The sequence below is a fragment of the Anopheles merus genome, chromosome 2R (assembly GCF_017562075.2).
Source record: "Anopheles merus strain MAF chromosome 2R, AmerM5.1, whole genome shotgun sequence".
In the NCBI taxonomy this organism is placed as follows: domain Eukaryota; kingdom Metazoa; phylum Arthropoda; class Insecta; order Diptera; family Culicidae; genus Anopheles; species Anopheles merus.
The window spans coordinates 16,884,354-16,905,825 of record NC_054082.1 but is presented as its reverse complement, the minus strand read 5'-3'; the positions used below and the strand labels follow the sequence as shown (position 1 = coordinate 16,905,825).

The window sequence follows — 21,472 nt, the reverse complement described above, 5'->3', positions numbered from 1 at the left end:
TTGATCGATAAATCGTTAGTAGAGTATTATTTTAATCAAAAACTATAGGTTTAACAACTGTTCATGAACAAAAATGAACTTCGAAAATACCACTAGACACTACAGAGCTGCACAAAAAATTGGTTGCCTACTTGAGTATCGCTGCAAATTTTCGCCGTATGTTTGAACAGCTGTCAAGCCGCCCGACGGTTAATCCGCCCCCGGATAATCGACGTTCTACTGTATATATCAAGGGGTATCTACTCAATTTTTTTAATCATTGAACTATAAAACTCAGCAAAACAATCAAATCAATAGGCGAAAGGCCATGAGAGTGACAAAATGCTGACAAATTTTTCAAAACGTGAGCTTTTGTCAAAATTTTGTAACCTGGAGCAACCAGGAAATAAAGTTGACAAAAAGTGACAAAATTTGACGTTCGCGGAAAAGCGTAAACAAACAGCTATTTGGCGCAGTTGTGACCCATTGTTATGATAATAATGCTAAAATGGATGATTCTAATTGTTTTATGTACCTATTTCGTGCTTATTTAACAAAATATCGATGATATTCAGATGTTGGAGCTTATTGTCGCTCTTTGGTGCGGCCACGAGAAAAGCTCTTTTTTGCAGTTGACAAGCAATTATGACAAAGTTGAAAAAAATTTCAACATTTTTTCACCTCCGTGGCCACGCGTAAATGAACACAAACTCATGCCATCCTTTTCTATTGATCAGCCCTACTCTCTCACACGCATCGATGAACTTTTACACATCTCTTTGTTCATTGTGCTATATTTGAAGGGTTTAAAAGTGAAAGATAAAAACTCATGTTCATGAAGTAGTTGTGGTCAAATGTTATTGGTGTAGTGTTTGTACCATGGTCGACCTAAGTTCAATTCCATACTTATTGTTTTCATTAATGATTTAAAGTTTTCTTTTCTTTTTAAAACATCTATTTCGAATAAGTTCAGACCCTTTTACTCATTGTTAGAAATGCGTGTTTAACAGTCAATCTGTTATTTTTATTGTTTTATAAATTTCTTTTGATTAATTTAGTATCAGTACCCCTTCATACAACAAAACCAGTAAATAGCACGATAATGAATAATGATATGGTGGCGCAACTGGCAAAGTGATTCGAAGTAGAACTAGCGAAGTGGTTGGTAGCATCACGGATGATGCATGAGAATGAATGGGAGCATGAGGGGAGGGAGTGAATACGAATGTTCATTTCTATGTTTAGCTCTTTTTTGCATGGGTTCATCCTTCACGTGTGTTCACTATCCCCGAAAATGGTCTGTATTTCGTTGATAATTTCGGGGATAATTCGTTAACGAATTGTTCCCGAAAAGACCAGCGAAAACCAGCGTGGTCGGGAGCTTGGGGATCGCCTTGCCCAAGGATGTTATAAGAGACCAGGTGGTGGAATACAGAGTAATTTGACAACCAAGCAAGAGTCGCCATGTCAAATCCAAATATTGTTTACATATTTAACAAAACAAACGATTAATTCGGATGAGAAAAATCATTTTATAATGTTTATCTAATTTAAGTTAATTGAAAAGTGAACGTAGTTTCAATAATTGCTTATTAAAACATGTGCGAAAAGTGACACGTGGGTTCACCAATGGCTACCTGTCAGAGGGCTATTCCCTCACCTGGTCTCTTATAGCTTCCTTGGCCTTGCTCTGCGGGCTGTCACTCAAGCGGACGGTTTGGCAAAACAAAACTCGTTTTGCGAAAAAAAACTCCTATTGAAATTACATGGAATATGTTAAAAATTCACTTTCGTAATCACAAATTATCACGATTCTACTACAGCTAACTGTTCTCATTGATGATTTGCCTTCCATAGTGGTTGCGAGAAATGGTGTGTCATTCCCTCGGTTGAAAGGGCAATACACGCAAGAAGAAGAAGAGGAAGAAACTTCAGTCGAAAAATCGAAATCGTCACCAAAGGGCTACGTGAACAATGGCGAGCGGAAATACTCCTACAGTAGCGTGTAAGTAGTAACCGGGAACTAGGCTGGCATGCAATCGACCATCCCTTAACCCTGTCCGAACAAGCTGTGCATGGGGAATTATGTCCCCGTGTCCTAAATTACCCTACAACCACGTTTTGCCGGGAGCACACCTCTCGAAAACATGCAAGGCGCACGGCTTGCTCCCTCGTTGACGTCACGAACGCGATCCTCCCATAGCGTGGCGATCGTGAATGCTGATCGTGAATGTTTGCCGAGATATGTTTGAATGTCGCTGGACGGTTTCCCCCATTTTAGGAGATTTCGGCTGACCTTGCTATAACCTACAATTTTTTCTCTTTCGCTTTTTTCCCCTCCCTCTCTCTATCTCTCTCTCTCTCTCTCTCTTTCACCGGAGCCAGTGCGATCCGCGAAAGGAGTGGAAGTGTGGAAGACCGAACAACAGAAACAGCAGCTCACATTTCTTCCGGACCCGAGGTTTACTCCCGACCAGAGTAAATCTTGCCGCGCTATTGTTTATAGCCCCGACGGACGATTTCTGGCCTGGGCCAATGGGTCGACGGTGCAGCTGTGCCAGGTGACGGCGGCGGGCTGGAAGCCGATCGCGTCCCTACCCCGTCCGAAGGCGTGCCATCTGCGGTTCTCGCCGCTCGGCAACTTCCTCATGACGTGGGAGGTGTACACCGAGAACCCGCACGAAACGCCGAAGGAGAAGCCGAACCTGTTCATCTACCGTGCGGCGACGGGCGAGGAGGTGTACTCCATCATCCAGAAGCGTCACCAGGACTGGCAGATGCATTGGAGCTGCGACGAAAGCATTGCCGCTCTGTTGGTCGGCGGAGAGGCACTGTTCTACGATCATGGCCCGACCGGGTCCGGCTTCGGCCAGGTGGTGAAGCGCTTCGGCGGCCTCCGGAACGGGGGACTCTCGGTGGCCCCCGGACCCTCGCCACCGCACGTCGGCGTGTACATGCCGGGCACGAAGGGTGCACCGTCGATGTGCCGCCTGTTCAAGTATCCGAACCTGGAGCTGAACCAGCCGGTCGCGTCCAAGAGCTTCTTCCAGGCGGACAAGGTGGACATGATGTGGAACCGGAAGGGCACCGGGCTGATCCTGATGACCAGCACGGACGTCGACACGACCGGCGTGTCCTACTACGGCAAGCAGGCGCTGCACTACATGACGCCCAAGGGCGACTCGTGCGGCATCCAGCTGAAGGCGGAAGGGCCCATCCACGACGTGGCGTGGAGCCCGAAGTCGACGGAGTTCTGCGTGGTGTACGGCTTCATGCCCGCCCGGGCCACACTGTTCAATCTGAAGTGTGACGCGGTGTACGATTTCGAGCCGGACAACCGGAACTCGGTCTTCTTCAACGACTTTGGCAATCTGGTCGTGTTCGGCGGGTTCGGCAATCTGCCCGGCTACATCGAAACCTGGGACCTGGTGCGGCGCAAGAAGCTGGCCAATTTTAAGGCGCCCGACACGACGCTGCTGGAGTGGAACCCGGCCGGCGATACGTTCCTGACGGCCACGACCGCACCGCGGCTGCGCATGTCGAACGGGTTCAAGGTTTGGCACTATTCCGGGGCCCTGCTCGGCGAGTACAGCTGGGCCGGTGAGCTGCTGGAGGTGATCTGGCAGAAGTACCCGGCGGGCACGTTCAAGCAGCCGGCCATCTCCGACGAGAAGGTGGCGGGCATCGTGTCCGCCACCCCGGTGGCCAGCAAGCAGAAGTACATTCCGCCCGGCGCACGGAACAGTGTGGCCGTTTCGGCGAGCGGGGAAACCGTCGACCTTCGACCACCGATTCCGGGGCTGCCGCCCGGCTACCGCTCTTCGGTGCAGATTAAGAACAGCAAGAAGAGCAAGAAGGCGGCGGCAGCTGCGGCCAAAGCGTCCGCTGCCACCCCTGCTGCTGGCGGTGAGTCCACCTCGCCGCCCGAGCCGAAGAAGCAACCGGCAAAGAAGAACGCCGCCAAAAACCTACCCACCGACAATGGTGATCTGGCGAATGGCAACGCTACCCAGGCGAAGCAGAGCGACACCACCACCACCAGCAGCAGCAACAGCTTGCAGAAGGTATCGCCCACGGGCGATCCGGCAAAGGACAAAAAGATCAAAACAATTCAAAAGAAGCTGAAGGACATCAAGGTGCTGAAAGAGAAGCACGAACGGGGCGAAACGCTTGTGCAGACGCAGATCATCAAGATGAACTCGGAAGCCGAGCTCATCAAGGAGCTGGAAGCACTGAAGGTGGCCTGAGCCTCTGTACAGTTTTCCATTGACCATGCTGTCAACAAACCACAACCTCCAGCCAACCTTCCGGTACCTAAAGGACGACCGCGCCTGCCTGCTGCAAATTGAACAATCGACATCGAACGTGAAGAAATATTTTTGATAATACTTTTCTCCATCTCCCCCTTGCCCCCTACCCTCTCCTCTTTGTTAGAGCATCAAAGCACACGTTTCGGAAACGGGTGATGTCTTTTGGGATGAAATAAAGCAAACGTTTGCAAGAAAACCGAACCGCCAGTGGTTTATTCCCATTTCGATTTCCGCTTTACGAACACTTCCTTCCCGTCTTCCTGCACTGCCGTGTAGTAGCCTAAACCTTCGTACTTGGATCGCATGTAGGCGATGTAACCGAAGGTGATGCCGAGACAAACAACGCCTATTCCCATTACGACGACATTCTGCAAAAAAGAGGGAGAGTAAGGCAAGATCAGAAGGACGTCAGAATGGTTCGAACTGCGATCCGGAGGGGAAACCAATTTCACCAATTTGCTTCCCATCATGCAATACATACGGGCTTTGCGTACAGTTCAAAGTTGATGGCCCGGAAAACGTTGGTCGAGCGCATAGAGCGGATGCCGTCTCCGGGCGCGGGTTCTTTCGGTTTTTCGCTCATCCTTCTGTGGTCCTCCTGGTTATTCAATCAACATCAACAACAACTTACTGCGCACGTTATCGCTAGCGCTCTCCGCCGGCTGAAAACAAAGGCAAACGCTCGTTACAATATCCGCACAATGGTAGACACCTTTCAACTGTACAAATGTCGCACAATTAAAATAACATTTTCCCTCCCGAAAAACATATTTTTCCTTCCTTCTACTCACCTGTTCGCTTATTTTGATTTGGTGGGATTTTTTTTTATTTTCCACCGAAACGTCGCGCTCCACCAGCCAGCCAGGTGACAGTTGGCTGTCACAACACAAAAGCCCCTCCCCTCCCCTTTGCACCCCCTGTCGTCTCGCACAAACACAAAACTTCATCATTTGACAGTTGGTCGCACCTGGGGGAACAGGTTTTCCTCTGCGCACAGAAAGCGAAAGGTGTGTGGTGAGACGCACAAACGCAGCAGCAGCAGCAGCAGCAGACACAAAAGCGCTTCGCGGTGGTGCGTTCACGCAAAAGAAAAACAGGGCCATCGTGTCGCAAAGGTGTCGAAACAAACAAAACAAAACACACACACAAAAGTGCAGAGTCGTGTTTTTTCTTTATCGGGCCCAAAACCATGCTACCGTACGCTGGGGCCGCTGGGGTGTGACTCGCGGCGCATCATCGGTACCCCCACGGCAGCAGCAGCAGCAGCAGCAGCAGCAGCACCCAAAAAATGGACCTCCAACTTACCTTCGCAAGATCGATCGACGAAGGCACTGGCTGCATGTAGGTGCGCGAAGGGCTACGGAAAGATTTGTGGTGTTTGCAGCAGCACTGTTGTCGCCGCCTACCCGTCCCCGTGCTGAATGTTTTCCCGTTTGTGTTTTCCTTTTACGTGTTTTTTGTGAGTGTGTGTACGTGTGTATCGCGCGTGTGTGTGTGTGTGCGTCTGTTTTCGTCGGTGAAGAAAAATGTCGTCCAGTGAGATTGAAGAATTTGTAAACGGGGCGCTGGTTTCGTGGGTAAGTAAAGCAGCCAGCCAGCACCACCCAGGCATTGGGCCTGGGAAAGGGAGCATGGAAAAGGCAAGAGTGAAAAAACAACGTCCGCACACGCACACAACCAGTCACAGTGCTTTGCAAACCCCCCTCCTCTCTTTATACTATCCCCCCTTCTTCTTCCACCCCCCCCCCCCCACTTCTTCCATCATCTGGTGCTGGTGCGAGTTAGGGGGCAGTTTTTCTGCTTTTATTTTTCTTTCGGCACTCGCTCTGGAATGCGCTCCACAATACGTGAGACAAATTAAACATCGCTATTTTGCATACTCTGTACTTCGGAGTATAAGGAATTGCTTCCATCCATATTCGTCTTTCCGAATGCAATTAATTGCTCAGCGAACGTGCACCCCCCCCCCCTCCCCTCATCCGTTATACTTCCAGTGCCTACTGCGCGAATGCATAATACACCAGCCATGCGTCCCCCCCTCCCCCTCTATTGCTTCCATTTTTTTACGAGCCGCGTTCGAATGAGAATCGTTTTCGCAATTCTTTCGCCGTGTTTGCGTGGGTTTTTTGTGTGGCGGCACGCTCTTCTCGCATTAAAAATAGAGTCGGGCCAGCGGCGGAGCCGAGCGCGATAAATAAAGAGGCAAGACTGCAGGCAACGAACAAGAAATCGAAGAATAACAACGACACCAACCAAATACCGAATCTCCAGCCTCTCTACGCGCACCCGGCACCAGCCAAAACGGCAGCTGGGCAATGTCTTGCCGTTTAAAAGCACTTCACAGCAGCAGCAGCAGCAACATAACAGCTTTGCCTGCTGGTTGGGGGAAAGGGAAGGCAGAGAGAGAGGAAGGGGTTTCGGTTTTGTGGTGAACGGTCCCGAGATGGGCACACCTCCTCCTCATCCTCCTTCCCTTTACTCCTCAGCTGCGCTTTGCAGTCGATGGTATTTGACCCTTTTTGCCTAACGAATGCGGGGTGCACTTGTGCCCGAAATTGGAAAGGTCGTCGCCCAAGAGGAAAAGAAGCTTGGAGAGGCCCAAAACGCCAGATAAAACACGCGGACGACGGCACAAATACATTTTGTGGTTTGTCGCGCTTCTAGGTCGACGGCCTCCAACCCCCCCCCACCCCCTCCCTCACCAACACCAAAGAGAAAGAGAGAGAAAAATAATTAAAAATTCGAATTCGCATTTCGCAACAGCTCCAAATCGAAGCTCTTAAAAGATCGTCCTAAAAGAAAGCAACAAAAAAAAAAGTGCGTGACGGCGTGTGCGTTCCACTGTTTGTTTTCAGTTATCATTCATTAAGCGTTTTTTTGCTCTCTTTCTCTCTTTCTCTCTCACCAACGCAGATTGAATCGTGTTTACCGCGGCATGAAATAATCGCCGGATACGTGTCACTGCTCGATGGCACCATACTGCACACGGTGTACCTGCAGATCGACCCCGAGCCGCAGCATCATCCGGCCAAGATACGCGGCACGGCGGAAGTGCTGACCTCGCTGGCCGCCGCCCGCACGCGCAACTTCGACGCGATCGTGAAGAACCTGCGCAACCTGTACGATGAGGAGCTCGGGCAAACGATCCTCACCCTGCCGGACTGTTCCGTGCTCGGCCATTCGCCGGAGTCGCGGGCCGGGCTGGAGCAGATGAAGCTGCTCATCACGCTGCTGCTCGGTGCGGCCGTCCAGTGCCCGAACAAGGAGATATTCATCGCGCGCATCAAGGAGCTGGACGTGAACACGCAGCACGCGATCGTGGAGGTAATCAAGCAGGTGACGGACAGCCAGACGCTCGTGCTGACGCAGGAAGCGCTCGACCAGCTGGCGCCCGAGCTGATGTGCAAGCACCTGGTGCGGCTGGCGAAGGAGCGCGACCAGTACCATGGCAAGTGGATGTCGTCCTTCATTACGGACAGCGAGCAGCAGGCGCTGGTCAACAGTTCCAGCTCGAAGGGCAGCCTGCACAATGCCGCATTGTCGTCCGCGTCGACCAGCACGGCCAACACGCCGTCCACCACGTCCGAGAGCAACCATCTGGCGGTGGAGCTGGCCGACTACAAGTCGAAGCTGCGGAAGCTGCGCCAGGAGCTGGAGGAAAAGTCGGAACTGCTGATGGAGGTGAAGGAAGAGCTGGACCACAAGTGCAACCAGTACGAGAAGCTGCGCACGGAAAGCCAGGACTGGTATTCGGAGTCGCGCCGGGCGGCCGCCTACCGGGACGAGGTGGACGTGCTGCGGGAGCGGTCCGAGCGGGCCGATCGGCTGGAGGTGGAGGTACAGAAGCTGCGCGAGAAGCTGTCCGATGCCGAGTTTTACAAGACGCGGGTCGAGGAGCTGCGCGAGGACAATAGGATGCTGCTGGAGACGAAGTAAGTGGCAACAGGGGAGGGGGAGGTGTTTTCCCCATTTCTAATGCATGGTCATGCTTTTGTTTTTGTAGGGAAATGTTGGAAGAACAGCTAGCGCGGTCTCGCAAGCGCAGCGATCAGGTGATGACGCTCGAGGCGGAAATTATCAAATTCAAGCAGATGATGAACGATATGACGCTCGAGCGCGATGTGGACAAGAGCAAGCTGCAGGAACTGTTGGAAGAGAACGTGCAGCTGCAGCTGGCGACGAAGAATTTGATGGCGGGCCCGGATGCGAACGTCGCGAACCAGGCACAATCCGACACGGATACGGACGATCTTCCATCGAACGACAACAGTTTGTCGGAGCAGCTGACGACGAACGCACAAGTGAGGAGGCTTTCCGTCAATTTGAAAGGACCGGGGTCATGCCAATGCAAGCTATTTCATGTTTTTCCCTCCCTTTCCAGACCCGCGCACTGAAGCTGGAGCTGGAGAATCGACGCCTGCTCGCCGCTCTCGATAGCCTAAAGGAGTCCTCCTTCCACGAAAACTCGAACAAGATTCTGGAGCTCGAGAAGGACAAGAAGAAGCTATCGCTGCGGCTAGAGCAGACGCAGGAAAATTGCAACCGGCTGGTGCAGCAAAACAGCGAGCTTGAGAACGTGTTCAAGAACGCGCTGGAGGAGAACAAGAAACTGCAGGACGCGATCGATTCGAAGCAGCAGATGATCGACCGGCAGACGCACGATCGCGAGCTCGACCGCATACGGCAGATCGATCTGGAAAAGCAGATCGAATCGCTCACCAAGGACAAGCAGCGGGTGCAGAACCTGTTCGAGAGCATCCAGCGCCGCACGATCGATCTGGAGCGTTCGATCGACACCAAGAGCAAGGAGAGCGTGCAGCTGAACGAGCGGCTGAAGGAGCTCGAGGACGTGCGCAAGGAGCTGTACGATGTGCGGGGCAAGTGCTCGACCGTCGAGCGGGAAAACGTGAACCTCGCCAAGGAGCTGGTCAAGTACAAGGAGGTGCTGGAAAAGTGTGAGCACGATCTGGACCGGGTCGGGGGCGAGCTCGAGACGAAGGAAAAGGAAATCGAGCAGCTGGCGAAACAGGTCGACGAAGGTTCGAGCGTGCTAGTGAAGCTGCAGGAGCTGGAGAAGGAAAACCAGGAGCTGCTGTCGCAGCAGAAGATGCACACCGACACGATCGCTACGCTGCAGAAGGATCTGTACGATGGCACGATGGCGACGAAGAAGGTGAAGCAAAACCTGGAGCGGCTCGGGCTGAACGATACCGAGCTGGAGCGGAACGAGATGAACGTGGAGGTGTTTGTCGAAAAGCTGTGCAAAAATCCGGAATCCTTCAAGACGGTGCGCGAGATCGTGCTGAACGTGGCGGGCTCGAGGGACGCGGGCTTGACCGGTGCCGGTGGCGGTACCAAATCCGCCGACATCTGTGTCCTCTGCCACCGGCAGGAGATCTACACGGTCGAGAAGAGCATCGAATTTTCCAACTGCGACGAAACGGCAGCGCCCGACTCCAGCGCGGCAACGAACGCCGTCCCGGAGCTGGAGCAGAAGCTGGAGCAGCTGCGGCAGGAGCATACCGCCCTGCTGGCTGCGCAGGACTCGCTGCAGGAGGAAAATGCGCGCCAGAAGGTGAAGGTGGCTACGCTGGGTTCGCAGATTGCGTCACTCAACACGCAGCACGTGGCGCTGCAGCTGGCCAACTCGCAGCTAGCCGTCGAGAAGGATATGCTAGTGAAGCAGGTGGAGGCGAAGCGGCAGCAGTACGAATCGCTGCAGCACGATTACGTCGCGCTGCAGTGCCTGCACGAGCAGCTGAGCAGTGACTACGACGCGCTGAACGGGGAGAAGGAACTGCTGAAGAACACGATCCGCGACCTGAAGACGGAGAACCGGGATCATCGCGAGCGCACGGTGACCCTGGAGCGCAAGATCGAGGAGCTGCAGGCCGAACTACACTCGATGAAGGACGGGCTGACGAATCTGAACAATCTGCGCGCGGAACACTCGAAGCTGAAGGATGACTTCCGGTGTCTGTTCACCACGAGCGAGCGGTTGAAGCAGGACTACAAAAACTGCCACGATCAGTATCGCGCGTTCCGGACGGAGAACAGCCGGCTGAAGCTGCGCAACACCGAGCTGTCCGGGGAGCTGACGAACAAAAAGGAACAGATCAACAATCTGGAGATTGAGTACACCAAAATAAACCAAAGATGCGAGGTAAGTGTGAGTGTGGTAGAGGAACGGGAAGCGAGACGATACACGGGTGGGTATTCTTTCTGCTTGCCTAGATGTTGCTTAACATGAACGCCAGCCTGGACATTGATCGGCGCACGCTGATGGACCACGTGTCGCAGATACTCGCCCAGTATCAGGAGCTGCTGGCGCATTCGCTGGAAGACAAACAGCACTACCATGACGAGGAGAAGAGTTTCACCGACAAGCTGAACAACCTGAACCGCCAGAAAGAGAAGCTGGAGGAGAAGATAATGGAACACTACCGGAAGCTGGATAGCTGTTCGCCCAAAAAGTAAGTAAAAAGCTTGGATGTCCTTTTGTAGCTGTAAAAGGTTATTAACTCTTTCTCGCCTTTTTTGCAGGAAACCTTTCGGGTTGAATCTGGTGAAGAAAATGCGTCGGGCAGGATCGGAACTAATGAATCGTGTTCCTAATAGGGTAAGTACAGAATGCTTCCAGCGCTGATCGAAACACGCAACATTGCATTCATGCATCAATTTGTCCGGAAATTCCAGAACCGCCGTTCGTGGGTGGAAGAACAACGCCTCACCCAAAGCCAGTGTCTTTCCATGGGTTCCGAGTCGGGCGGCAACGAATCGGACAACAGTATCGAGGAGCCTAACTCGGTCGCCTCCGACACGAACCTGCTGCAGCGTGGCTCCCAGCTGCGCCAGAGTCTCCAGCGAAAGCCAAACAACGAAGCGCTCAATGCCACGTTGCTGCGTGGCGGAATTCGCAGCAGCCTGCAGGCTTCCCGCCGCGATGAGGTGAATCCCGCCCACAGAAACAGCTTCCAGGGGTAGGTTTCAGCAGCTGCTGGCACGCGAACGGATGGCGAGCGGATTTTAACTGTACTCCTCCTTTCCAGGTTTGATACCGCTACCGACGCGCTGAACCTTGGCACGGCCGGAACTCGCCGCACGGTGTACCTGGACGACAAGATCGTCAACTCCGGTTCTAGCACACCGACCGGCGGTGGTGCCGTGAACCCGTCTCCTCCACCATCCGTTTCCACGCCCCCTCCGCCGCCTCCGCCGCGTACGGATCAGAGTGCGGGTGCAGCCACTACCAGCCAATCGAACTCACCGGCCGAACCGACGTTCGTGCTGCTGAACCGAATTTCCACCACAACCACCACGCTGAAAACGGAAACCACTTCGAACCTGCTGCCCGGCAGCCCCCAACACCTGAACGAGGTCAGTGGCAATCCGTCCGGTGCACCGAATGCCGGCACGAACTCGCTCTGCGGCATGGAGGACAGCAACAAAAAGGACTCGAACGGCAACAACAGCAAGAAGAAGCCGGAACCGAAGAACCGCGACAGTGCGATATGGTACGAGTATGGGTGTGTTTAGCGTGTATCAAAGTGTGTCCCATCCCCAGGCGAAAAGCGTATTCAATGCAAGCATTTATTAGAAAACGAAGCATTGCAACCATAAGCCTATACGAGCAGTATTGTAGTGAGAGCGAGAGAGGTGATGAAATAGGTGGCCTAGCATTTTTCGACTGATGATGGATGGCACGTTTTTGCTGCAGAAAGATGTGCAGGCAGTCGTGCGGATATGTCGCCTACTGCGTTTCCCGCTGGAGAAGGCGATTGTACTTTTTTAATGCTGGCCGGTGCGTGTGTGTGCGTTTAGTGAACAACGTGCTGGCGTGTGCATGTGTGTACGTGTTCGTCCATTCCGTACCAGCTCATATTTACCCAGTTAACAAGTGCTTTAACCTCAATACCACTTACAAAACACTCAACAGCAAAATAAGGCCTGAACAAAGTTTAATTTAAAAATAGGTCTAACGCGCACCCGTGTGATGCGTACGTTTAGGCGCATCTGTTTGGTTATTGCTCAAATGCGCGATGCATGGCTCCCCCCAACACATTATGGCCTGTTCTTGTTTGCATCGTGCAAAATATGAGTTTGTGCGCAAATTGATGCAGCTGCTTATTGAAACTATTGCCCAGATGTGTAAACTTTATCCCAAGTGCTTAGCGTTAATCTCTTCCCAATGCCCTACACGCGCACCGCAAACAACGAACCCTGTTTACCATGTATTATGAAAACGTAAGGAATCTCTTAAAAAGTATCTCCATGTTTTGTTTTACATTAAAATTAATACGTTTACATATATCTCGCTGCTATCCATTTTGAAACTAGTATTGTACGAACTAAATTGTAAGATTTGTATCGCGCCCGCTATCAACGTTTCCCTGCGCCCCGCCTTATCATTGGGCTCTCGATCGAAGCGTGCATGTAGCGTGTGTAACCTATACCACAACGAAATACCACTAACATACTTTCGTTTTTGTCTTGTGATAACACTTAAATGATATTTTGTTTGCCCTCCCTTCCCGATTATCAACCATTTTGAAAAGCGCAATTTTATAACTCCTCGGATGCTCGTGTTTTAGAGAGTTGGTGTGTAACAGGACTGTTCGATACAGGGTTCCGATAAAAAAAAAACAAACAACGGAGAAGAAATCAAAATTATACCATTAGGATAATATGCTTCCGTTCCGGTTACAGGACAGATAAAACAGACGCTAATGCAAATGTTTGAAGGAGAAAAAATCGAATCTGTGAAGCGAAACGAATGAAGCAGAGGAATGAATCACCATTGCCGTTATTAGCATTTGTATTTAATCCTTTTTTAGGTTTAAAAGAAAGCATCGCAAAGGATGTAGAGTGAGAGAGATTTTTAAGTGAAATAAAGGTATAAAATAATTATACTCATCTAATGCATTATGGTTTCGTTTTCTGCGTGTAAAATTTTATCCACGAAAAAAATCGTTAAATTCCAAATGATATCACGCAGTAGAAGTTTCCCTGACTGTCAAGCGGTGGGTTTATGATACCGTTTTCATTACTTGCACGGCGATACTGCTATATCTTTTCTCAATCGCATGAACACTGAAGTGGGGAAGACGTCCTTAGTTTTATACTGCGAAAAGACATACCGTTTTACCGTGGATGCTGGCCTTTTTTTTGTTCGCAAAAAATGTAAACAAACCAATCGGACTAATCATAACAAACCCACGAAAAGCCATCGTGGCTACGGAGATACTCATTCGCGATCAAAAAATAGTGCTAAAATGAGCAGCAGTTATTACTTTGCCATCGTTGGCCATAACGATAATCCCATATTCGAGACCGAGTTCGTAACGGTGAATAAGGAAGCGAAGGTAAGCCGAATGCAATCACCCGTCGTACGCTTTTTTCACCTTTCTACAGTGTATGCCCCTTTTTTCCACCCACGGCAGAAAGAAGACCATCGCCATCTGAACCAATTCATTGCGCACGCCGCACTTGATCTAATTGACGAGCACAAATGGAAAACGAACAACACGTACCTGAAATCGATCGACAAGTTTAACCAATGGTTCGTGTCCGGGTTTGTGACGGCCAGCCATCTGCGGTTCGTGATGGTGCACGACAACCGGAACGATGAAGGCATCAAGAACTTCTTCAACGAGATGTATGAAACGTACATCAAATATCTGATGAATCCGTTCTACATGCCCAACACGCCGATCAAGTCGCTGGCGTTCGAGAAGAAGGCCCAGCTGTATGGGAAAAAGTTTCTCGGAACGTAATGGGCCACCCGCTGGCATAGTAAGAAAAAGACGGTATGGGTTAAGGGTTTTGAGAAAAAACATTCGAAATCGTTACAATTAGCTTACGAATAACATATATACATTGAAAGTCATCTACTCCAGTAAGCTATGGTGTCTTTCGGGTAAATCTACCGATAAAAACACATTCGAAACTAATTCAGCAGAACACATAATTTCCTATTTCAAATTATTCTATTTCCTTTTGCTGCATTAAATTAGAGCTGCTCTTTTAAATTTAAAATCAGCCACAAACTTTAAATTACTTCCAACAACATACGCACGCACGCAGGCACGCACGCACTTTACGCTGTTCGTTTCGTTGCGCAAGAATGCTTGCGCTTCGCTAAACGTTTGTCGATTCACAAGAGAAAAGAGAAAAATCGCATAAAAAAGTGTCCCTTTTTGCCTTTGTACTTGCTTTCTCTAGCAGCTAGCACTGTCAGTGCTATTGAACAGCGAACTGTACGGCATCCTGGGCCTAGGCCTTCGGCGAGATTGAAAAAGTAATGGATAGGAAGGGACCAAAATAAACCCTCGCCACGCGACACGAGACAGGCAGATGAAAGGGTGACATATGTGCGGTCAACCCCCGCCTAGGAATACCCGTGTCCTTTTGCTGCCGCCCAACGAAGTGAACTAATTTGGTTTATCCGGTTACGGTTGAGGCAAGAGAACGGGGGGGACAAAACAAAAAAACGGTTCGCTTCAGACGAACCCAACATACTGACGCTCTGTGTGCGGAAAAGATTCCCATCCGACCCCATGCCCTGAGTCACTCCGAAGACCCACCCACCCACCCACACACACGAGCGGGCAAACCCACGGCCAGCAACAGGTAACCCGCTGTGTTAACGCTTTGATAAATTTTCATTATGCTACGATTAAAATCATCAAACGATTATAACGACAGACGACACGTTCCTGGTAGAAGCGGGATGATGAAGCGGGCGGGGGGGGGGGGGGGCATTTTATTATGATGAAACAGTTCCCAGTCGCTGCTACAGCGAGAGCTATTCCTCTGTTTTCCAATAGCATCACCATCATCATCATCATCATCATCATCTACCCACCGCGCACGCCAAGCCTCCACGTGAAGCACGTTGCTGCAGTGCGCGCTGCAGAAGCGAAAAGGACATTAGGTCGCCCGGTGTCTGTCGGTGGCAGCATATCTCGACTGTTCTTGTACTTGCTTGTACCCGCAGCTCACCACCCACAGAGGGGTGGCAGTGTGGTGCGGTGTAGTTACCGTTTATTACCGGAAAAATTGCGTCCACAGAAAACACACGGCTGCGACGACGACATCGGTGGTTCTACCATGGTGATCATCCGAAGGCGGCCTTTCAAGTGCATCCATACGCAGCAACAACCTGTGGAGCGCCGTGTCGTCCCTTTTATTGAACCCTTCGTCCTGCCTGTCTTTGACCATCACCCTTTCAACAGCTCCCTCTCCCGCTCCCCATCGGTTACAGAGTGAAGAGTAGAGCCTCTGGTGAGGGGCGTTTTTACCGGTACACGAGAGATGCTGGTGCTATTGAGTAATAACCTGTTGCCCCCCCAACCCTCGCTTGGTGGGCGGTTCTGCACGAAGACATTACGATGCGTTCGTGCAGGCTGCTCCTCCCCCCCCCATACACACCGGAATGCTGTTATTCAATTGATTGATCAAACGGCGGGGCTTCACGCTGCGGTACACACAAACACATTTTTGATCGCTCGAGCGGAAAACCCAGAAAAGCGTGTGCGAAATCCTTCCCACCAATGCGTTATCCTGCAATGGATGCGTTTTACCGCGCCGTACATCCGTGGTGATAGAAATAGTGCTGGCTGTGTCAAGGGAGGGGAAGGTATGTAAAACCCCCCGGGATTGTGTAACGTGTGTGTGTGTGTGTAATGCCAAAGGGTCAACAGGGATTGATGCATTATCCTTTACTGTGGTTTATTTTCCCCAACAAAAAAAAAAACTTGCTTTTATGGTTGCAACTAATGTAACGAGGTTGTGCGAAAGCTCATTAAAAAATGATTTTACATAAAAGCTGTAATCGCAAGGAATCCATATGACGGGCATGTTTTTAATTCGCCCTTTTTTCATTTCTTCTGTTTTTTTTATTAATATCGTCCTCAGAACAACAGCAGAAATGGAGAACATACATGCATTTCGAACTTCTTCTCCTCCGACATTGACTGTACGAGTTAAGATCGTCTTCTTCTTCTTCTTCTTCTTCTTCTTCTTCTTCTTCTTCTTCTTCTTCTTCTTCTTCTTCTTCTTCTTCTTCTTCTTTGGCACAACAACCGTTGTCGGTCAAGGCCTGCCTCTGTACCACTTAGTGGGCTTAGCCTTTCAGTGACTTATTGGTTACCATAGCAGGATAGTCAAGGCCTACGTATGGGGGCACGATTCATTCGGGACTTGAATCAATGACGGGCATGTTGTTAAGTCGTACGAGTTGACGACTGTACCACGAAACCGGCCCAACGAGTTAGGATTACAGCAACTAAACGGTCACGCTTTGTTTCGGATAGTCTATCCCTTAGACCAAATTGACCGAACAACCAGACCTACAACCGGCGATAGAATATCAATTGTTTTTTTTTTTTTAATGTTGAAAGTTATTGATTCAAATGCCACGAAATTAAATTGCTCATCTAATGGCTAGCAGTAAATGGCTATAAATCTTTGGATGGACCGAATGGACACATCTGACCTACCATTGCCCAGCTTTTCTACATTAAAGGCTGTAAAGGCTTGTTAATGGGCTTTAATGCGCCTTACTCTCTTACTGAACTTATCCGGCGCAATAACCGCTTCGCAGTCTTTGCGCCCTGCTGCAGGAGTGTCCGAAACCACTCATGGTCTCACTCGGGTTGGATTGCAAATCCGTCATCCCAACCTTAATGGCTGATACGTCTACGCTTTCTTGCCACCTCTATGTGCGTCTACTTTGTGCCCCCTCTGTTCTTGTGGACGGTCTTAAAGGACACGTTGCAACGACAGCGATACCAACGTATAGCTCCGGTTCCTCCATATTGTCCTACTACATATATGGGGTCAGAAAATCCTTTCGAGCATCTTCCTCTATATCGCGGCTAAGAGGGCCTTGTGAGATTAGGCGTCTGTGCCCATGTTACAGAGGCTTATGCGTGTACTGCTACCTGGAAGGAACAATATAGACCCTGCTATGACTGTCGCCAACTGCTTCTTTAGGCTTTCAAATATCCGGTTAGCAGCGAGCATGCCTACACGCATCAGACCTTCCAGATGTTGTTGTCGTTGCTGACCTTTGGCCCGTGATAGGCGAAGTTTTGAATGAGTTCAAAAGTGAATTCACCTTTCCGTACGTCATTCCTGGACGTCTGGACTGGATTTGTTAGAAGGATCACTAGATGATGTAAAGACCATTAGTTCGGAGGTTATCTGTCTCCTGCTCGATCTCTTGGTATGTTTCAACTACATAGAAGAGCTGCCGACCCATCATTTCTATACCGTCAGTTGAAGTGATCTGGGTGTTGAACATGACGAAAAATTCACCTCCAGGACACATATAGCATTATTGATAGAGCAAACCAAATGTTAGGTTATATTAGTTATATAGAACTCATAGACAACGTACATTTCTGTACATAGGAGTATAGGAGAACTTTAGCCTCATACAACGACCCTCTATTGACAATGTGTAGACAGTGCAATTGCCTTAAAAACGTCTTAAAAACTAGGATTTTAGATACGTACGCAATCGCAAGATTAGTTTTAACACATAGAATTAAGTTGTAAGCGTCTCATAGTCTATGTAGTACCAGAACCATAAATCATCAAAATAAATAAATTATCATACAAAACAAATTCCATGCCATTAACAGAAGAAATTGATCCCCAATGTGAGGATTTTACACTGTATGAGAATTGTCATCACATTATAAAATTAAATGTAGCTTGATTGTAAGAGAAATAGAAATTCGATAATTAATATAAATAAAAAGGAAAAAAAGCGCATACAATTCATCCATACAAAATAAATCGTCAATTTATAATTAAAACTCCATAAAAGTTAGCAACACAATACACACAAAATTAAGCTTATACTCTCTCAAGCACCTTCCTTTAAGCACACTTGGCTCACTCCACACGGTTCAAGTACGGGCGCGGTATTTTACATTCCGTTTGCCCTTGTCCAGCACAACATGGCCCTCGCACTTCAAACACTCACCCCTTTCGGACAGTAGTCGCCTGGCAGCAGTAGCAGCAGCAGCAGCAGCAGCATGACTGCATTTGCAATTTTTATAACCCACCCGGCCTTGTCCAACGCCAGCTCCACAGATTGGCTGGCCGCACGACGCTGGTTAAGAACGGGACGGGATGTTCCGGTTTTATGGTCCACGTTACGTTACGAATGGTCGACACTTTCGCTTTGATCTTCCCTCAATCGCTCGAACGACCCGGAACACCACAAATCCATCCCTTGGTGGGGGGTTCTCCTTGCCACTTCCCTTCTTCATAAATGATCGCGGCGGATGTTTCGATTTTCAAAGCAGCTCGCACACAGCACAACAGGTACTGGGGCGTACGGCTTTCCATGCGTGCGTCCGTGCGTGCAGAAAACATCCCACCTCACCTCATTAACTAATTCTATGGGAGAAGGTGTCGTCTGCGAGACAGGAGAGGAAGAAGGTCCTTTTTTTAAAAACAACCCTTTTCTGTGTCCCTCTGTCCCTCGTGGTTTCGGTTCGCTGGAGCTCACGGGAGTGTGCTCGGGTGCAATTTTTAGCAAGGGTTGCACCCGAGACCTTCCCTTCGCTAGTAGAACAGGAATCGTGTCGGCTCAAGCGCAACTAGTTGCTGGTGGCATTGATTAATATTTCTCCCACTGGGTGCGAATGTGTGTGTGTGTGTGCGTGCGTGAAAGGAGTTTTATATGCCCGACTGACCGTGAAATCGAACCCTAGCTCAACCGACAAAAAAGGGACATATGGAGGGTATGAATTGTCGCACCTTTTTTCCCCCTTTCCGCTTCGACTTCACGCTGGCGACATCGGGGGGCTAGCACAATCAGGTGTAACTGGCTACACAGTGTCAATGAAGCGTGTGAATAAGATATTATTTATTTAGCCAATAGGATTATATCATTTTGTGTAAGTAAGTGTTCCTTGTTTAATGCCACAAAGCGCATAAACATCCCAATTGATGGGGCAAATCGAAGCATCCAATATTTGGCCCGATACCAAGCGATACCAGGAATTCTCTGTTGCCGATGTGCGAACCAACACTGCTTAGTATAATTAGCTCTTCAGCAGCCAAACACTTGAAACGAGCTCCCGGGCAAGCGCTAGCAGCTAATTCGCTTCTAAAACATTCCAAATACACGGCAAGCACGGCAATGGATGACGAAGTGAGCATAATTAGGGCGATAATTTTTGCACCGCGTGAAAGTGCTGCTGCTGCTGCTGCTGCTGCTGAAAAGCGCACTGTTTTTGCAGGAGCACACTCACGCAAGGCTGCACGCGCTGCAATCGCTGGGGCGGATGGGCACAAATTGCGGGTGCCCGCTACCCCCGGTGTGAAGCATTTTAATTTGCATACGAAATCGCAAGCGCACCGGTTTTCGCATGTAACGCTGGCTGATAAAGATGAATATTTAATTGGCGAAAGCTGAGACGTTCTTGCGCTTGAGTATGGGTTCTGTGAGCGCTTGGTTGGTGGAGAGTGCAGCTTTTGAGGGTGTTTTTGGTGGGGGGTGGGGGGGGGTGTGGGGTTGTGGGTATGAAAATATACAACCCACTATAGAGCGAATTATTCTTATACTTGAACTTTAGCTTCTAGCAATCTACACCTCCGTTCGATGAAACGATCAATCAATCGGCATTAAAAGGCAACCTAGGCAAGACGGGTAAACGGGGAAGTGTTTCTGTGTGGGCTAAGAATAGATTTTTCTGCTTACCACTGAGCTCGAGATTTACCTGTCGATAAACAAAAACAATGGCATTCACTCGAAAACATGTTGCACAAGAGTTGCTAATGCTGAAATAAAAAGAAAAGTATTTCAAAGGGTACGGAGATAAAGGCTAATCTAAAGGCTAATAGTAACTAATCTCATTTCTATAAGCAAACTGTTTGTTGAAGTGTGCTGAAGAGCTAAGAAAAACAATAAAAATTGATAATAACCATTGCGTCGCAGGGATTTTTGTAAAACAAAATCTACCAATTTCATTTAAGATTATTTTGGCAAGTATGAAAGGAATAATTTCTTTCTTTTTTGCATTTCTTTCCTAAAATGTTAGTGGCGTTTTACAGGTTTTTTCATTCTACCCACGGTATTATAGAGTGATAAACCAATGCTTCTAAAATCGCTTTCTCTAAAATACACAAAACAAATGAGATAATCAGGGTATTGATCTGGGATGCACACAGGATCCTGTAAACGGGAGAAAATGCAAGTCAAACTAAATCAGAGGATAACTGCATTCATCCTTCAAGCGGCCTGAAAATAGACGCTTATTAGAATTTTATTTAGGTTGGTTCCCATATGTTTTTGGTGTGTTCCCACGATTTTTTTGCCAATTCCCAGTTTTTTTTTGGTTCAATTGTATTGATATCCAATCGGACGATACCAATAAATTATGGTAACAAACTACACATCTATGGGATACGATGAATAAATCGTGAGACGAGCCCAAAACATTATAGGAACTGACCAATAAATCGTGGGAAACCCTGTAAAAGCCTTTAAATCAATCATGAATTCTTAAAACCTTCTGTTATAGCAACCAAAAGTAGCCTTTTGATAAGACTTAAACTGCTTATGGCGGGTATGGCTCGGTGGTGTCATGGTAAACGGGAGGGCTTCTACAACACCGTACCTGGTTCGCCGCTCACTCAGAATTGTCTCTCAGCGAACGGTTTGCTATTTTCATACGGTGTCTCATGGTGATTTTAATCAGATTTTAATTAGGAAATAAACACCATTTCATCAGGAATTTAATTTTAATCATGTGTTAAATTCCACTATGCACCTAAGTACCTAGCACCTTAAGTGGAGCAAAAAGTAACTGGGAGTAGTAATCCTTACCGTCAAACCACAAAGACTCCAAAAGACCAGTAAAAATTGTTAGCTCATGTTAAAATTTTGACCCAAAGGTATTACTTTCCATTTCATTCCCGGCATTCCCCGGGCCTTTTGTACAGAAAAAGAGAGTTCACAAAACATATTGCTGCCCCACGATTAACCTAGCAACACCGGACAAACGATCCATCGCCAACGTTGATCTGTGTTTTTGTCCTTTTGTCTCAGCACTTTTCAGCAGCCAATTTTCCGACAGCATGTACCGCTGGTAGCGAGAACAGCAAGCTACAAGCAAAGTGATTACATGGCGACAACCTTTAAAAAAACATTCTCCCGA

The 21,472-nt window shown here is 48.9% G+C and overlaps 4 protein-coding genes across 4 annotated transcripts; 3 read left to right on the top strand and 1 right to left on the bottom strand.

Annotated features, from left to right (window-relative positions):
- Nucleotides 1-1,684: 1,684 nt before the first annotated feature.
- Nucleotides 1,685-4,490, top strand: LOC121603627 (eukaryotic translation initiation factor 2A). The gene is made up of 2 exons (XM_041932650.1): nucleotides 1,685-1,984; nucleotides 2,365-4,490. Exons 1-2 carry the CDS (start codon nucleotides 1,954-1,956, stop codon nucleotides 4,224-4,226), a joined length of 1,893 nt encoding a protein of 630 aa, XP_041788584.1. The 5' UTR covers nucleotides 1,685-1,953; the 3' UTR covers nucleotides 4,227-4,490.
- LOC121603628 (small integral membrane protein 8) lies at nucleotides 4,474-5,193 on the bottom strand. Its single transcript, XM_041932651.1, has 3 exons — nucleotides 5,081-5,193; nucleotides 4,771-4,951; nucleotides 4,474-4,657 (listed from the first exon to the last, which is right to left on the bottom strand). Exons 2-3 carry the CDS (start codon nucleotides 4,870-4,872, stop codon nucleotides 4,502-4,504), a joined length of 258 nt encoding a protein of 85 aa, XP_041788585.1. The 5' UTR covers nucleotides 4,873-4,951; nucleotides 5,081-5,193; the 3' UTR covers nucleotides 4,474-4,501.
- Nucleotides 5,194-5,268: 75 nt separating this feature from the next.
- On the top strand, nucleotides 5,269-13,194 carry LOC121603626 (girdin). Its single transcript, XM_041932649.1, has 8 exons — nucleotides 5,269-5,866; nucleotides 7,203-8,221; nucleotides 8,293-8,590; nucleotides 8,671-10,452; nucleotides 10,524-10,762; nucleotides 10,833-10,908; nucleotides 10,986-11,269; nucleotides 11,339-13,194. Exons 1-8 carry the CDS (start codon nucleotides 5,816-5,818, stop codon nucleotides 11,823-11,825), a joined length of 4,236 nt encoding a protein of 1,411 aa, XP_041788583.1. The 5' UTR covers nucleotides 5,269-5,815; the 3' UTR covers nucleotides 11,826-13,194.
- A 288-nt stretch (nucleotides 13,195-13,482) lies between these two features.
- On the top strand, nucleotides 13,483-14,184 carry LOC121588677 (probable trafficking protein particle complex subunit 2). Its single transcript, XM_041906892.1, has 2 exons — nucleotides 13,483-13,651; nucleotides 13,730-14,184. Exons 1-2 carry the CDS (start codon nucleotides 13,562-13,564, stop codon nucleotides 14,060-14,062), a joined length of 423 nt encoding a protein of 140 aa, XP_041762826.1. The 5' UTR covers nucleotides 13,483-13,561; the 3' UTR covers nucleotides 14,063-14,184.
- Nucleotides 14,185-21,472: the final 7,288 nt, after the last annotated feature.

Excerpts from the sequence above, each read along its gene's own strand:
- LOC121603627 (XM_041932650.1), top strand. The coding sequence starts at position 1,954 with ATGGCGAGCGGAAATACTCCTACAGTAGCGT. Across the intron at positions 1,985-2,364 it reads AAATACTCCTACAGTAGCGT|TGCGATCCGCGAAAGGAGTG; the intron begins GTAAGTAGTAAC and ends CACCGGAGCCAG.
- LOC121603628 (XM_041932651.1), bottom strand. The coding sequence starts at position 4,872 with ATGAGCGAAAAACCGAAAGAACCCGCGCCCGGAGACGGCATCCGCTCT. Across the intron at positions 4,658-4,770 it reads TTGAACTGTACGCAAAGCCC|AATGTCGTCGTAATGGGAAT; the intron begins GTATGTATTGCA and ends TCTTTTTTGCAG.
- LOC121603626 (XM_041932649.1), top strand. The coding sequence starts at position 5,816 with ATGTCGTCCAGTGAGATTGAAGAATTTGTAAACGGGGCGCTGGTTTCG. Across the intron at positions 10,453-10,523 it reads AAATAAACCAAAGATGCGAG|ATGTTGCTTAACATGAACGC; the intron begins GTAAGTGTGAGT and ends CTGCTTGCCTAG. Across the intron at positions 10,909-10,985 it reads TGAATCGTGTTCCTAATAGG|AACCGCCGTTCGTGGGTGGA; the intron begins GTAAGTACAGAA and ends CGGAAATTCCAG.
- LOC121588677 (XM_041906892.1), top strand. The coding sequence starts at position 13,562 with ATGAGCAGCAGTTATTACTTTGCCATCGTTGGCCATAACGATAATCCC. Across the intron at positions 13,652-13,729 it reads CGGTGAATAAGGAAGCGAAG|AAAGAAGACCATCGCCATCT; the intron begins GTAAGCCGAATG and ends CACCCACGGCAG.